At 45.7% G+C, this 17823-nt stretch overlaps 1 protein-coding gene across 2 annotated transcripts in view; it reads right to left on the reverse strand.

Moving 5' to 3' along the window:
- Positions 1–17823, reverse strand: part of Safb (scaffold attachment factor B) — a 35527-nt gene that overhangs the window by 15545 nt on the left and 2159 nt on the right. For both annotated transcript variants that reach the window (XM_042697161.1, XM_042697160.1), the window contains exons 2-5: positions 16243–16327; positions 2869–2933; positions 2585–2791; positions 379–441 (exon numbers count right to left, since the gene is read on the reverse strand). In XM_042697161.1, coding sequence (XP_042553095.1) covers positions 379–441; positions 2585–2791; positions 2869–2933; positions 16243–16327 — 420 coding nt within the window. The remainder of the gene's footprint in view (positions 1–378; positions 442–2584; positions 2792–2868; positions 2934–16242; positions 16328–17823) is intronic.

The raw sequence follows: 17823 nt of genomic DNA on the forward strand, positions 1-17823 counted from the left end.
ATTAAAAATAGCACAAAACCACCTCTAGCTCACAAAGGTAAACACAACACAGCAATGCATTCTTGTGCTGACACTTTGTTCTCATCCCCAAAGTACCTCCCCACATACACAATATTTCAAATGCAAATAAAGAAGCAAATCCTAAAATTCAAAGTGTTTTGAGTAAGAGATGGTGAACTTGCAACAAGAATGCCACCCCTATACCTGAGGCGGGAGCTAAAAGGGGTGCCTGGTTTGGACAAAGCCGCACATCTCCACCCATCCATCCTGACAAGCAAACCAACCTCGAAAGGACTGCCAGCTGAGACTGCCAGCCAATGTCTGCAGTGGTTTCCAGAAACTGTGGCAATGGGATTGCAGAGCTGACACACAATTTACCTGTAGCATAGTGAAGTCAGGCGATGAAGTATCTAAATTGTTCATAGATTCCTTGTCATCTGCCTGTGAGAGAAAGGAGAACACAGGCATCACGCTGACCATCAGAAACAGAATGGCCTACACAATCAGAACAACACTATGAGCAAGGGATGTGGTGTGAGATTCCAGAGTGATGGAGGTGAGCATTGCATACCAAGAAAGGCTGCAGAAAGCGCACCTCAAGGGAGGCAGGAGGAAGACCTGCAGGACAGGTTCCCCAGTAGACCAGTGTCGCCCTGCCAGAACAGCATCTAGAACCAGGCAGTGAAGACTTAATAACTATCACCTGCACAGTCTGCATGCCACCAATGCTGGGCCAACAGGCACAGGGCATCTCTGCCCAGCCCTGCCTCTTAGCAGTGGTTTTCTTTTCTTTTTTTTTGGGGGGGGGTCCGGTCGTGAGGCCTGAACTCTGGGCCTGGGCACTGTCCCTCAGCTCTTCAGCTCAAGGCTAGCGCTCTACCACTTGAGCCACAGTGCCACTTCCAGCTTTTTTTTTCTTTTTGCTTATGTGGTGCTGAGGAATTGAACCCAGGGCCTCAGACATGCAAGGCAAGCGCTCTACCACTGAGCCACCTTCCCAGTCCCCGTAGCAGTGGTTTTCTAGCCTATGTGTGGGACAGGGAACACAGGCTTGGCAAAGCCTAGCACTCATCTACACCCACCTTCAGTAATTCTCCAACCACAGAAAGGGCAGAGCTAGCATGAATTCCTTGGTACCTTTGCTTGTAATCAAAACCCTCAGATAAGATAAAAGCATGCACACTGAAAAGCACATACACCCTGCTGTTCTTAGGAGGCATCCATTAGCTTAAGTGCTAGAAACACACAAGTCTGAGTGATCCACCTGCCGGTGAGGTGGCATAGATCTGTGCCCGCCCACTCACCCACCCTCCCAGGACAGCTTCTGTGCCACAGTGCTAAGCCCATGTGTCTGGTTACACATGGGGAAGGCAGCCTGTTACACTACTACCTGGTAATCTCTGAGGCCACTCTCTAAGGTGAGCTGTGCTACTAGAGTGTGAGACAAGATGGTCCAATGGCTTGCTCTGACATTCTGTATCATTTCACTTACAAAGACAGGGACAGCCACTCTGGTGGCTTCTCCCCTTATTAAATGCTTATTTAATCCTCCTTGAACCTACTTCCCTCTCAAAGGAGGCCCAAAAAGGGTAAATAACTTGCCCAAGGCCACTCAACAAGGTTAGGCCTCCTGAGCGAAGACATTTTCTGCTACTGCAGGTTAGAAACAGGAGAATGAGACACTAGAAGATAAAAATGGCTTCATACCCTACTTTTGTCAGCAGGGCTCTTAGTCATGTCTCAAATGAATTGAAAACCATTCTACTCTGGTTGTGTGTGTGTGTGTGTGTGTCACTTGTGGGGCTTCAACTCTGGGCCTGGGCGAGTCCCTCAGTTTTTTAGATCAAAGTGAATGCTCTACCACTTGAGCCACAGCGCCACTTCCTCAATCTACTCCTTCTAAGCAGAGTCTAAGGCCATCCTGGGAGAAGGTTCAGACTGATGGGGAGGCGCACAAAAAGGTCCTGGAGACCAAGACCAGCCTCCACAAATCACTAGAGTGCCTAGAATGACCATTCCACTTCCCTCTCCACCTCTCCGTCACTCCTCTGCCCAGACAAGCTGGAGCAGGGGTCAGGCGCAAGGAGTCAGGATTGGTTGCTCTTAATTATCACTGTGCTACCTGGAAACCATTCTTGTCTCCCCTCACCCCTGCAGAGTCACCATGTCATCCTGTTGTCAAAAGGCTCATAGAGCATAATGCCTAATGCCTAGTAAGTAGAGCTTCATGCATAACACATGTTATAATCTCATAATTTGGCGTTTCTAGCACAAAGAAAGCTAAGTCCATACAAACAATCTCAAGGTCAGGGTCCAAGATTGGCAGTAGGGAGTACTTCCCATCCTCCTAAGTTGAGTGTTTTCCAGGTTTGAGGCCTTGTAGCAGACTCATTTGCCATGGGAAGGGCATGGCCAGTGTGCTCAACATCCTGTGCCATGTGTCTCATGCAAACAGCACCTCTGTGTGGACCTGCTGAGAGCCCTTCTCAGCCAAGCACAAGAGAACTTCACTCCCCAGAGAAGTCCTCTCCCAAACACAGGTGGCTGACAGAGTCCTTTCCAGATATACTGCCAAGTTACCTACAGCATGTTCCTGAAGCTGCTCTGGAAGCTCTCTCGCCTCCCCCTCCACAAGCTCTCTGCTGTCACACAGCGACTCTGGGAGGTTGTCGGCATCTTCCTCTTCCACACAGTCGGCGACGCTGCCATTGTCGATTTCAGCTTCATCCAGAACACTGATGTCCATCATGTCGATGTCCTGCAAGTTCTCCAAGCTGGTTTCCACATCCTCCTGCAGTAACATGAGGAAAACTGTCAAGTGCTGATCCAGTCAACCCCCTGTCCCGGAGGTGAACAGGCTGCACCTACCTGACCATCCCCCGAGTTGTCCTCCAGGCCATTGTCTTCCACACCCTCCTCTTCTGCTTTCCGCCCTGAGGAGAGAATCATACAGGCAGGTAGTCACAGCCCTCCGTTTCCCAGAAGCAGCCACCTACATGGTCACAGGCCTGAGCATCACCACGGTACTGCCCTTAGGAAGAGCCCAGAGACTGCAGTACACATGTGCCCTGGAAGTGGCTGTGCAAACAGAAGGTGAAGAGAGCTCTGGGGAAGGTGAGGCCCCTGGTCTACTGCTGTTAGTGGGAAAAGAGCAACCTGATAAAAACACATGAGAGGTGACATCAATCAAGATGCATTATACCCATAATCTGACTCAAAGAATCGTAACCTCTTGGTACTAAATAAGAACTTCATGAAGTCAGTCGAGGACATGGTGAGTTTCCCTCCCACAATGTTACAAAGCCTTAAAGGAAATGAACAAAACCATCTGAATGCCTCAGCACCTGAAGCTAGCTCTCCACCATACTGGACACAGCCCACCTCCTGCTGTGGCTATCACTCAGCACCTGGTGTAGGGTGACCACTGCTCCATGTTCATGCACAACACTGTGTAGGCACCCGAAGATGGAGCAGCCTGACAATCCTGTTCATCAAACACAGTTAATGGTCACCGTGAGACATGTGATTAAAAAAAAAAATGCTGTGGCAACCAACACCTTCGCAGCCCAGAACTGCTGCAGGTAGGCATATCTTGTTACTGCTGACATTCAATTTTTGTCATTCACCTGTATTTTTTTTTTTTTTTTTTTTTGGTCCAGTCGTGGGGCCTGAACTCTGGGCCTGGGCACTATCCCTCAGCTCTTCAGCTCAAGGTTAGCACTCTACCACTTGAGCCACAGCGCCACTTCCGGCTTTTTTCTTTTTGCTTATGTGGTGCTGAGGAATCGAACCCAGGGCCTCGAGCATGCAAGGCAAGCGCTCTACCACTGAGCCAACTTCCCAGCCCTCACCTGTATTTTTATAGAAGGGTTTTTTTTTGTTTTTTGTTTTTTTTTGGTCATGGGGCTTGAACTCTGGGCTTGGGCAGTGTCCCTGTGCTCTTCAGCTCAAAGCGAGTGCTCTATCACTTGAGTCACAGCGCCACTTCCTGTTTTCTAGTGGTTTACCGGAGATCAGAGTCTCACAGACTTTTCTGCCAGGGCTGGCTTAGAACCATGATCCTCAGATCTCAGCCTCCTCAGTAGCTAGGATTAAAGGCGTGAGCCACCGGTGCCCGACTGTAGAAGGTTCTTTCTGTTAAAAAAAACTTCTTGTCTATGTTTCCTAGCTTGATACTTGTGTGCTATATGCACAGGACACGGTCCCTCCCCATGGGCCATTACCCATCTTTGAATCTTGCTGTGGGTTTGCAGGAAACTCTCCTCCCCCATCACATAGACAAGGCTATCAAGTATCGGGGTGGGCAGGGCTAGAAGCTCTTCTCCATACTCCCTACATTCCCCTGTGCCGAGATCATTGCAGCAATAACTGTCAATTTTGCATTGACTACATTTCCCAACACATGCACTAAATAATTTCCATAATTCAAAATGCTAACCTTACTGTTATATTCCTATGTGTGCTTAGACTCGATATCATTTCTATTTTCTTCCATTCATTTCTTGTTACTGAGATTAAAACAAAAAACAAAAAAGCTGGGTACCGGTGGCTCACACCTATAATCCTAGCTACTCAGGAGGCTGAGATCTAAGGATCGTGGCTGGGCAGAAATGTCTGTGAGACTCTCATCTCCAGTTAATCACTAGAAAACTGGAAGGGGTCCTGTGGCTCAAGTGGTAGAGTGCTCCGATTGAGTTCAGGGATGGTGCCCCAGGCTGAGTTCAAGCCCCATGATCAACCAAAAAAACAAAAACAAAACAAAAAGGTACATGGCACACAAAATGTTGAGACAATACTATTCTGTGACAAGAAAATAAGCAGGTGCACTGCTCTTGCCCAACCCCCAAGTTTTCTTCCTAGTGTACCATAGTGTACCATTCATTCTGCAGCACTCACATTCTCTTCTGGAGCTGCAGAGTGTACACACACCAGCACTATCACACAAACAGCAGCATTTACAGACATCTGCCTTTACTTTTACACAAATGACAAAATGAGTAGCAAATACAGAACTATAGAATTAATGAGACTGGAGCAAAAATGGAAAGCATGAGTAAGCCATGGTCAGGATGAAGCTTCTGTCCTGAAGAAAAAAATGACATACGTGAAAATGTGAGCTGTACTATGGAGACCATGTCCTGGCGTGGCACAGCACAGCTCTGACTTGGTGGTACTGTTCAAGGCACAGGGCTGGTGCTCAACTTCCTGAATGGTCTGGGGTGGGCATAGAGCTCAGAAAAAGCTTTTGCAGGAAAAGCCACTTTCCCTACAGGATATTAAACTGAGTAAGATGAAGTGTTGTTTCGAGTAATTATAAGGAAATAAGATTATTAATTTCTCTGTCGTCAGAACTGACTTTTTAACTGTATAAAATGTATTACAGGGGCTGGGAAGGTGGCTCAGTGGTAGAGCGCTTGCCTTGCATGCATGAGGCCCTGGGTTCGATTCCTCAGTACCACATAAGCAAATAGAAAAAAGCCGGAAGCGGCGCTGTGGCTTAAGTGGTAGAGTGCTCGCCTTGAGCTGAAGAGCTGAGGGATAGCACCCAGGCCCAGAGTTTAGGACCCATGACCGGATCCAAATAAATAAATAAATAAATAAAATCCCAAACCTTATCATTTATATCATGTTTTTCTTTCCCTACCATTGAGCAACGACCCCAGTTTCTTCAGGTCTCATCTAGAACTTGCCTGGGACTTGCAATCCTCCTACCTCAGCCTTGTGAATGCTAGAATTACAGGTCCACGCCACACTTGGCCTAGAGTTTCTTCTAAGCATATTTTGGGAAGAACTAACAACTATTCTGATATGAAATCACCAACTCTTGTTAACCTTGCCCACATTATACCATAGCTCTTGACTGTTTCCCCATAGTTTACTATTTAAAATAGTAGGTGCTGGCGGCTCATGCCTGTAATCCTAGTTACTCAGGAGGCTGAGATGTCAGGATGGCTCAAAGCCAACCTGGGCAGGAAAGTACATGAGACTCTTATCTCCAATTAGCCACCAGAAAACCAGAAATGATATTGTGGCAGAGCGCTAGCCTTGAGCTGAAGAGCTGAGGGACAGCACCCAGAGTTCAAGCCCCACAACTGACAAAAAATAAATAAAATAAAATATAGCCCCATATGCACAAATAACACATAGGCACACAAATTCATTTGTTTTTTAAGAGATGGAATTTGGTTTCGCAGCCTAGGCCTCATGCTCCTTGTTCAAGCAATTCTGCTTTGGCATCCAGAGGAGTTGGGATAACAGGTATAATTCTTTGTATCCAGCTAAAGATACCAGTTGGCAGTGTGTGTGTATGGTCCTGGGGCTTGAATTTGGGACTACGTGCTGCCCCTGAATTTTTTTTTTTCCCTGCTCAAAATTAGCACTCTACCATTTTGGTGTTTAATTAGAGATAAGAGTTCCACGGGGGACTGGAAATGTGGCTTAGTGGTAGACTGCTTGCCTAGCGTGCATGAAGCCCTGGGTTTGATTCCTCAGTACCACATGAACAGAAAAAGCCAAAAGTAGTGCTGTGACTGTTCACAATAGCCAAGACTGGAAACAACCCAGATGCCCCACTACTGATGAGCGGATCCAAAAATTGTGCCATTAGAAAGGACAAAATAATGGCACTTGCAGGGAAATGGGTGGAACTAGAGCAGATTTTTTTGAGCGAAGCAAGCCAAGAACAAAGAGATAAACAGTACATGGTCTCCCTGATATGTGGATGCTAAAGCCAAAATACAAGAAGATATGGCAAAGTAACAGGACTCAAGAAACAAAGGACAGGGCTGGGAAGGTGGCTCAGTGGTAGAGCGCTTGCCTTGCATGCTTGAGGCCCTGGGTTCAATTCTTAGCACCACATAAGCAAAAAGAAAAAAAAAAGCCAGAAGTGGCGCTGTGGCTTAAGTGGTAGAGCGCTAGCCTTGAACTTAGGGACAGTGCCCAGGCCCAGAGTTCAGGCCCCATGACCGGACCAAAAAAAAGAAACAAAGGACAGCCACCCATTTTGTCATATCATTGCTAAAAGACTCCATGTTCTAACCATATATATGGTAGATAAATGCACACAACAGAGGGAAGCCAGGAGGAGGAACAGAGTAAGTGGGAACAGCCCACACTAAGCAAAAGGAAAGAAATGTAAACATCACCTGATGTGGAAAAAATAACTTGTATTGTCAAAGCTCATAGTATTCACAAACTGTACAGACCATGATAATGACAATTTGCCTTGTAAAAGTTAAAATGTGTTTGTGACTCTAAGTATCACTATTCTACAATACTGTGAAATATGTGAAATTTATGTAATCATCTAATATCAATTAAAGAAAAAAAGTGAGAGAAGGGATGGGTTAAAAGAGATGGGTGACAATGTTGTCAGACACTTTGTACTCATATACTGTTTTGTAAAATGGGAACTTCTTTGTACAGCTACTTAAAGATAATAAAAAATTACTAGCAGAAAAACAACTATTACATTTAATAAATAGTGATTAATAAAAAAAGAAAAAAAAAAAGAAGTGCTGTGGCCCAAGTGGTAGAGTGTTAGCCTTGAGCAAAAGCAGCTCAGGGACAGTGCCTAGGCCCTGAATTCAAGCCCTAGGACTGTGGGGAGTTCATAGACTTTCTTGCCCAGGTTGACTTCAAACTGCAATCTTCCTCTCTTAGCCTCCTGAGTAGTTAGAATTTTAAGCGAGAGCCACCGGCACCCACTCATTTAGTACTATCTGAAGTGATTGATTTCTCATGTGAAATAATGACACGACACTTCCAGACTCCAGGAGATGGCTGAGAGTGTGGCTAAGTGGTTAGAACAGTTGCTTAGCAAGCACAAGGCCATAGGTTTCATGCCTAACCTGCAAACAAACTAGTAAAGCCCATGGGACATCATGTTATTAACCAGTGTAAGTAGCTATCAAACTAGCTGTTCCTATTAGTCAGGGCTTTATTTCCTCTTATTTCTCAAGATGTTCTGGTTGACTTCTGATTGCCTTAACATCCAGCCCATAGACCTTACAAACTCAGGTCACATCTCAAGTGTACACATCGTAGTTTCCAATATACATCCCTCTAGCACCTCTATTTTTGGGGTCTATGACTCTCTTTTAGAGTCTATGATGGAGGCCACTCCTAAACTCTCAACTATCCTGCCTCAGCGATCAGCTTCAAGCCAGAATTATAGGTATGCCCATGGAGGCCTGCCAAGTATCACTGCTCACAAGGAACCAGAGTACCTGGAAGAAATGCTGATTCTGGGGAGAAGACCAGAGCACAGGCCAGTGCTAGGAAGTCAAGTCATGCTCCAAGAATGACATAGGAACGTGGAAGCAACACAGGAACAGCATGATCCTCCAGCCCCAGAGGCACATCACAGGAGTTAAGACTAAAAGCTTATACTTTAGTGAATAAAATAAAAATGTGTGTGTACTCTGGTAAGTACAAGACAGGGGTAATCTTTAAAGGCAGAAAATCAAGGATCTCACCAGAAAAAAAAAAAAAGGGGGGGATTTGTATTTAGTACAAGAACTGGACAAGAAGGAGTGGGTGTGGAAAGCAGCAGAGGAAAGACAGGACATGCCCTCTACTATCTTCTCCATGTCGTAATTATAAGGGGAAGATAATAACTCACCAGTGGAAAAACCTGACCAGTAGCACTAAGTCACACAACTCTACTTGACACACAGTATGTGCTTTCAACAGGACACAATGAGACCATAACACTTCTGCTGTTTCGTTCCCCCTTTTATGGCAGTGCTACAGATGGAACTCCAGGGCCTTGTGCATAGTTGGCAAGTGCTTAGCCACTCTGCCACACTCCAGACCTACCTGCTACTAATTTTACCAAAAGTGTGTGGCTTGATTTTAATCATGGGATATTTTGCTGGACACCGGTGTCTCATGTCTGTAATCCCAACTACGCAGGAGGCTGAAGTCTGAAGAACTGGTTAAAAGCCATCTTAGACAAAAAAGTTTGTGAAATTCTTTTATTTCCAATTAACCACCAAAAAGCTGGAAATGGAGCTATATAGCTCAAGTAGTAGAGTGCTAGTACAGAGCATAAAAGCTCAGGGACATCACCCAGGCCTAAGTTCAAGGCCCAGGACTGGCACATACACACACGCACACAAAAAGGTAATGTTGGGCAGGGCACTAGTGACTCAGAGATGTTAATACTAGCTACTCAGAAGGTTGGGCAGAGGGGAACTAAAAGTCTGAGGCCAGCCTGGCAGAAAGAAGTTTGAGACCCTTCCTTCCCCTTCTTTGTTAGTCATGACACTTGAACTCTGGGACTGGGTGCTATCCCTCAGCTCTTCAGCTCAAGGCTAGCATTCTACCACTTGAGCCACAGCACCACTTCTGGTTTTCTGAGTGGTTTACTGGAGTTAAGATTCTCACGGCATTTCCTGCCCGGGCTGGCTCAGATCCTCAGATTTCAGCCTCCTGAGTAGCTAGAATTACAGGCGTGAGCCGCGGTGCCCAGCAAAAGTGAATCTGGTTTTACTTTTTTCTTTTTTGTCAGTTGTGGGATTTGAACTCAGGACCTGGGCGCAGTCCCTGAGCTCTTCAGCTCAAGGCTGGTGCTCTACCACTTGAGCCACAGTGCCACTTTCTTGAGACCCCTTTTAAACACATAGATTGGCATGGTGACTATCATCCCAGCTATGAAAGCTTAAAATAGACAGATTGTGGTCCAGCCACACACACTCAGGCAGGAAGCACCCTATTTCAAATAAGTAGCACAAATAAGGGCTGGAGGTATGGCTTAAAATAGAGCAAATAATCAGGCACTGGTGGCTCACACTTGTAATCCTAGCTATTCCGGAGGCTGAGATCTGAGGATCTCAGTTTGAAGCTAGAACAGCCAGGAAACTCCGTGAGACTCTTACTTCCAATAAACCACTAGAAAACCAGAAGTGGCACTGTAGCTCAAGCGGTAGAGCACTTGCCTTGTGCTGAAGAGCACAGGGACAACACCCAAGCCCAGAGTTCAAGCCCCATGACCAACAAAATAAATAAATATAAAAAAATAGAGCAACTGAGCTGGGCACCAGTGGCTCATGCTTGTAATCCTAGCTACTCAAAGAGGCTTGAGATATGAGGATCATGGTTCAAAGCCAGTCTGGACAGGAAATTGTGAGACTCTTATCTCCAATTAACCACCAGAAAACTGGAAGTGGCATTGTGGCTCAAAGTGTTAAGAGCACTAGCTTTAAGCAAAAAAGCTCAGGGACAGTGTCCAGGCCCTGAGTTGAAGCCCCATGACCAACAAAAAAACAAAAAGAGGCTAGGAATGTGGCTTTGTGGTAGAATGCTTGCTTAGTAAAAGGAATTGCTGGAAGTGGCAGTGTGGCTCAAGTGGTAGCTCAAGTGGTAGCCCAGGCCCTGAGTTCAAGTCCCAGGACTGGCAATAAATAAGTAATAAAAAGAGCAACTGCCTAGCAAGCACCAGGCCCTAAATTCTAGCCCCAGTATAAACACCACCAAAAAACAGGTTGGGCTATGGCTCAAGTAGTTCCTGACTGCCTACTAATCTGGAGGCTCTCAAGTCAAACAAACAAAGTTAAAACCAACACAGGTGGCTTATGCCCATAATCTTAGCTAGGAGTCGGCTGAGATCTGAGAATTAAGATTTGAAGCCAGCCCCAGCAGGAAAGTCTATGAGACTCCCATTAACTACCAAAAAAGGCACAAGTGGAACTGTGGCTCAAGTGGTAGAGTGTTAGCCTTGAGCAAAAGAAGCTCAGGGATACCATCCAGGCCCTGAGTTCAAACTTTAGAACTGGCACGTACACGTGCATGCATGTGTGCGCACGTACACCCACACACAAATGAGAAAGTGTTCCTGATTAAACAAAGGACACATGTCAACAAAAAGCCATCCAGGACCCTTGATTTTTTTCTTCCTAGCTATAAATAACATGACTATTACTAGAACAAATGACTAAATCTAAAGGTCTGATATTGGACAACAGCATTGAAGCAATTAGTTCATGTATATGTGCGTGTGGGGGGGGGGGGGAAGGGTCTTCTAGCCATCACACATACTAGGAGTTTGCTCAGCCCCACCCAGCTCAACGATAATTTCTTGACTTTCAAAATTGTGGTTATAGGGGCTGGGAATGTGGCTTAGTGGTAGAGTGCTTGCCTAGCATGCATGAAGCCCTGGGTTCGATTTCTCAGTACCACATACACAGAAAAGGCTGGAAGTGGAGCTGTGGCTCAAGTGACAGAGTGCTAGCCTTGAGCAAAAGAAGCTCAGGGACAGTGCCCAGGCCCTGAGTTCAAGCTCCAGGACTAACAAAAACAAAAAACAAAATCAAAATTGTGGTTACATGACATTCTTGCTTTTAGGTAATACTGTAATGTGTAGGGATAGGGTCCTATGTCTTGTAACCTATTATCAAACAGTTCTTTCTGGAGGGGAAAGAAGGGGAGAAGTGGGAGGAGGAGAAGTAACATAGTAAATGACAACATTGAGGGAATACATGGGAATCTCTCGTGCGATTCTTGGAAATTTTGCTGTACATAGGAAAATGTGGAAGAAAAGCCTTGCCCAGCAGGCACAATATTAGGTCACTTGAAAAGCAAACAGGTTCACTTGGCATCTTCAGTTCTATTCTCAACCACCCTGACAACAGTGTCCCCATGTCACTATAGGGAAATGCACCCAGCTGGCAATTATTTAAGATGGTGCAAAACATATGTACTTGACATTCATTTTCTAGATTTTTAAACTATTCTAAATCCATTCATGAAACAGGTTACAATTTTCAGTTAAAATCTTGATTAAAAAAACTACTGGCCGGGCACCTATAATCCTCGCTTCTCAGGAGGCTGAGATCTGAGGATCACGGTTCAAAGCCAGGCCAGGCAGTAAAGTCTGTGAGAATCTGATCTCCAATTAACCACCATAAAACTGGAAGTGGTAGTGTGGCTCAAGTGGTAGAGCACTTACCTTGAGCTGAAAAATGCAAGGACAGCACCCAGGCCTAGAGTTCAAGCCCCACAATCAACCAAAAATAAAAACAAAATGAAACAAAACAAAAAAACTACTGACAAGATACTTAAACGTAATTAAGTTCCTGATCCAACTAGTTACAAGTGTGTAGGGGCCGCAGTCACAAGAGTTTACACTGCATGGTTGGTCCCACTTTCCATGAAGTTCTAGAAGCAGAAGAGTAACCTCTGGTTAAAAAAAAAAAAAAGCTCACACTGCTTTAGTTTTGGTTTTGCTGGGTGTTGACTGGGAAGGGACAATCTTTTTTATTTGGGGGGGGGGGGGGGGTTGGTCCGGTCGTGGGGCCTGGACTCTGGGCCTGGGCGCTGTCCCTCAGCTCTTCAGCTCAAGGTGAGAGCTCTACTTGAGCCACAGCGCCACTTTCGGCTTTTTTCTCTTTTTTTTGCTTATGTGGTGTTGAGGAATCGAACCCAGGGCCTCATGCATTTAAGGCAAGCGCTCTACCACTGAGCTACCTTACCAGCCAGGGACAATCTTTTTTTTTTTTTTTTTTTTTTTGGTCCGGTTGTGGAGCCTGAACTCTGGGACTGGGCGCTGTCCCTCAGCTCTTCAGCTCAAGGCTAGCGCTCTACCACCTGAGCCACAACACCACTTCTGTTTTTTTTTTTTCTTTTTTGCTTATGTGGTGCTGAGGAAATTGAACCCAGGGCCTCAGGCATGCAAGGCAAGCGCTCTACCACTGAGCCACCTTCCCAGCCCAGGGACAATCGTTTTGATTCCAAAAATTTGGTTCCTCTTTACAACCTCAAACCAAAAACCCAAAAACTAAACAAATATCCAAAAGTAAAATAAAACTACAAAACTATGCTATGTATCCAAAAGTATAATTAAGCCACAAGACTATGCTACTATGTAGCACTATGTGTATTATATATATATATATATATACATATATATATATATATATATATATATATTTTTTTTTTTTTTGGGTCCGGTTGTGGGGGCTGAATTCTGGGTCTGGGCACTGTCCCTCAGCTCTTCAGCTCAAGGCTAGCGCTCTACCACTTGAGCCACAGCACCACTTCCGGCTTTTTTTCTTTTTACTTATGTGGTGCTGGGGAATCGAACCCAGGGCCTCAGGCATGCAAGGCAAGCGCTGTACCACTGAGCCACCTTCTCAGCCCATGCACAGTATTTTTTATAATTTTCAAGGAAAAAGAAACTTTTAAACAACAATATACAGCCAGGTATTATAGGCTTATGCCTATAATCCGGAGGCTGAAATCTGAGGATCATGGTTCCAATCCAGTCCAGGGACCCATATACAATAATAGACAGTACTGGCCCTGGAAAAGATGGAGATTCCAATGACCAAGATAAAAATCAGCTGATAGATGGGGAAACCCTGACCCCCCCACCAAATGTGTTTTACAGAGCCCTTATTACTGCTAAACACAGCCCACTGGGAAGCAGGCAAAGGGCATGGGAAGCAGCTTAGACAATATCAATGGTCAATTACCTGTCCTGCCCTGAAGTAAAAATGGAAATATTATCTGCAGAGAAGTTCAGATGAACACAGGAAATGCTTTCTTCTCTCGAAATTGGTTTTCTGAATGGTTTATTGGCGATAAGAGTTTTCCCTGACTTTCCTGCCCGGGCTGGCTTTGAACTGTGATCCTCAGATCTCAGCCTCCTGAGTAGCTAGGATTACAGGTGTGAGCCACTGGGCACACAGTTTTCTCTGGAAACTTTTTAAAGATACTGAGCACTGGGGCTGTGCCTCAGGCAATAGAACAGCTGCCTTCTAGTTCGAGTTTCTTAGTTCAAACCCCAGCATCATCAACAGAAAAAACAACCAGTCCTAAGCGACAATTTAAAGCACTAGGTCCAGGCGCTGTTGTCTCATGCCAATAATCTCAGATACTCAAGAGGCTAAGATTTAAGGATTGCAGGTTTGAAGCCAGCCTGGCCAGGAAAGTCCATGCCATTCTCATCTCCAATTAACCAGCAAAAAGCCAGTGGAGGTGTGGCGCAAGTGGGCTAGCCTTGAGCAGAAAAGCCTGGAGATCAGCATCTAGGCCCTGTATTCAAGCCCCAGGACCAGCGCGCGCGCACACTCGCACACGCACACGCACACACACACACACACACTCGCACACGCACACACGCACATGCACACACGCACACGCACACACACGCAACTAGGCAACGCAGACTAGGGATATTAGGAATATTAACCAGCACCATCTGTTTAAAAGCTGTTTATTAGTAGCTATTCTGGAAAAAAAACTCAAGCCCTTTAAATAATGAATTCAAATAATATACATATTATTAGAATATCTCTATAACCCAAATATATCAGAAAAAAACATACTTCCTTTCACAGGTGCTGGTGGCTACTCACAAAGACTCACTGGAGTCTAGGAACACAGTGAAGACCAGGCTTAGAGAAAGCCAACACATACAACAAAAATATTGCTTTAAGGAATTTATAGTTCACAGCAACAAGGAAAACTAGAAGCAAGGCCAGCAGCCCAGCAAGCAGCAGACAGTATTTATTTACTTCTTTACTTATTCCTTTCTTGGCTGCGTTGCGGGGGGGGGGGGGGGGGGGGGGGGGGGGGGGGATGCTACTGGCTCTTTTTCTCTCTCTCTTTTTTTTTTTGGTCCAGTCGTGGGGCCTGAACTCTGGGACTGGACGCTGTCCCTCAGCTCTTCAGCTCAAGGCTAGCGCTCTACCACTTGAGCCACAGCGCCACTTCCGGTTTTTTTCTTTTTTGCTGATGTGGTGCTGAGGAATTGAACCCAGGGCCTAATGCATGCAAGGCAAGCGCTCTACCACTGAGCCACCTTCCCAGCCCTTGTTTTTTTCTCTTAAGGATGGCACTTTTTCTTCTGAGCCACACATTTACTTCCTATTTTTTCTGGTTAGTGAGGTCATTAATTTGTTTGCTTAAAGGTAGCTTCAAACAGAGATCCTCAGTCCTCAACCTCCTGATTAGCTAGGATTATAGATGTGAGCCACTGGTGTCTAGCATTACCAACTTTTCTTAACAGGAAGAATGATAGATGTAACAAAGTATATATTGTACACCCACATATCCACTTGCAGAAGATGGGACTCATACAATCTGGGATATGTACCAACTTTTCTTCCTTTTTACTTAATTAGTATGTTTCATGAAATTTCAGTGCAGGTGTGTGTTCTTATTAAAGAGAGAAGAGAAAGCAAAGGATGTACAGGCTCCACTTTCCCTCAGGGCTATCTTTGTTACTTTCCAGAACTCTCTCCCTTGGCACATTTCTTTGGGTAAAGCAAAAATGCTCAGTGTGTGGTGCATGACAGAAGCTACTGGATTCCACCAGTGCGGTCACCAGGGCTGTTCTCCAGCGGGCCAGAATAGTGTGGCCGGCCCAGGCTGCCTCCCAGACATTGCAATCCCCACCCCATGTAATTTCTTGCAGCAAACACAGACCTTCCAACTATCAAGGGAAGAATCTGAAGAGTCCAAACATCCAGCCCTGGCTGATTCTTTCATGTAACTGTAGAAACCAAGGAGGTAGATGACGAGGACGATGTAGTCCCATCCTCAGTAATAACACTTGAGAGAGGAGCTATTACCAAGGGATTCGGGAACTGTCCTTCCCTGCACAGGCTGCTTTGAATGCAAAGACAAGAAGACAGGGAAGTGGCGCTGTGGCTCAAGTGGTAGAGCACTAGCCTTGAGCTTAAGAGCTCAGGGACAGTGCCCAGGCCCAGAGTTCAAGCCCCATGACCAAAAAACAAAACAACAACAACAACAACAAAAAGACAGGAAGATGGGTGGGCAGAACACACGGGCATAAGCAAGGAGGCAGTGGGAAAGGGACTGGGTCAGATGGTAAGGGTCATTCAAGTGCCATGATATATTGCCTTTACTTCGGAGAAGAAATGTGACAACTGTGTTGGTCCCGTGCTATTAACGGTGAAGTTATTCCCTGCTAGTCTGAATAATGAGACTCAAGCGTTCTAAATCCTGTCTATTTGAAATGAAGGGCCTGAAGAAGTGAGCATGCCAAAGGTAAAATGGAGAAAGGTGCCAATGCTCCTCCAGCTCCAGCAACTGCAGACCATACCAAGGGTAAAATGGAGAAAGGTGCCAATGCTCCTCCAGCTCCAGCAACACAGAGCAGAGACCTTAAGAGGCACAGGGCTTCCCTGAAGGCTGATTGCAGCAACCACAGGTCCCAAGCCCAGTCAGCTCAACCAGGGAAGAGCACCCATGAGGCCATCACGTCCTTCATACCTTTGCTAGATCTTTTTGATGCTTTCTTGTTCCCTTCAGAGATAATTTCAATTTCATCAGGATTACCACCTTCATCTTCAATTGCCTAAAAAGAAGTTGAAAGAAAAGATGAGTAAACAAAGTCAACAAACAGCTGGGCACAGGGGTGAAAATCATGTCATCCCAGCTGTTTGAGCTAATTCAGGTTCACAAGTTCTAAACCAGCCTGACTCACAGAACCCGCAGGTAAGTTATGAAATCGCTATCTAGGAAATACAGGGGCTATTGAGCTAGACACTCCCTCAGCCACCAGATAACTGTCCTGTCCTCTCTTGCTGTCCACAGAACCAGGGCTCTGAGGTTTTCTTTTGGATCACAGGGCAAATACCATTATTCTTATTCATTAAGGATAATACACAGACTCTATATCTGTTTAAAGCAACAATCTGCAAACAGAGTCACCTGGCTCACCCTGCTGCTGGGCTCCAAAGAATTCAAGTGTCAGCTGATTTCCTTAGGCTTTATTGGCCATTTACTATGATATTCAAGATGATGGCAGCAGTCCTCTCCAGGACAGGTGGGCCTGTTTAAAGGACAATGCTACTTCTGGGGGAGCTGCTATTGAATGAACCAGGTATGGGACAGGTGATGATGTCACCCAGTCCCAATCCCACCCACCCACAGCTGCTTCCGTAGACCTTGGCCTCAGCCGTTTCGTGGCCCTTCCTCACTGTGTACTGAGCCGAAAGGATTTCTTGGCACGCCTAACCACTAAGGATTTGCTACTCACGGGAATAGTACCTCCAAATTTGGTACACGGTGCCTAGAACCAAGCAGACATTTCGCAAATGAGTACTGATCATGCCACTGACTACATTCACCTTCAAATTTAGCTTCAATAATGATGACTTTCCCCTGATTTCTTGCCTTGTGCTAATGGGTGAGCTCCTATTTCTGTCGGCTTTTGAGGTGCTAGCAAGCAACCTCAGTCAGGGCTTTGAATAGAAAAGGGTTGTGCCACTGACGTACGTCCCAATCCTCTTTAAATACTGGACTGTATCTTCATACAGTGTGCATGTCATCTGGAAGGATGGAGAGCTGGCCAGCTTGAGGTGTGCGACAAGGCCTGCCATCCATCTGTTCCAGCATAAAGCAAAGCTCTCCTCCTCTACAAGCCAGCAGGAGAAGTGTAGCACTGTCTTGACATCCGCCAGTTGTGAAACATCACCAGAACAGAAATGTTGCAGGATGATGTTACATTCCAGCCCTGAAGAAATCTGTATCCCAGTTATGGGTTTCCTAAGGGTGTAGCACCTGGAGCTTACAGCCTCAACAGATCCCTCCACCACTGACCCTGGGCTCTACCTGGAAATTACACCAAGACCAGGCCACCCTCTGTGCAAGATGAGAGAGAGAGACTTGCGATGTTTGTGTCTGTAATTGGACAGCAGCTCTAAGAATCCAGAAGAGAGAGAAAATGCTCTCTGAGACATTCATACTCCAGAGCCACACAGCTCTGGACCCACAGCCTGACAGGAAAGTGCAGTGAAATAGAAACAGCTGTGTAGGTTGGCTGACTGGGGAGAGGAGGTGGCAGAATAC

The sequence above is a fragment of the Dipodomys spectabilis genome, unplaced genomic scaffold (assembly GCF_019054845.1).
Source record: "Dipodomys spectabilis isolate Male_0828 unplaced genomic scaffold, ASM1905484v1 ptg000215l, whole genome shotgun sequence".
NCBI lineage: Eukaryota > Metazoa > Chordata > Mammalia > Rodentia > Heteromyidae > Dipodomys > Dipodomys spectabilis.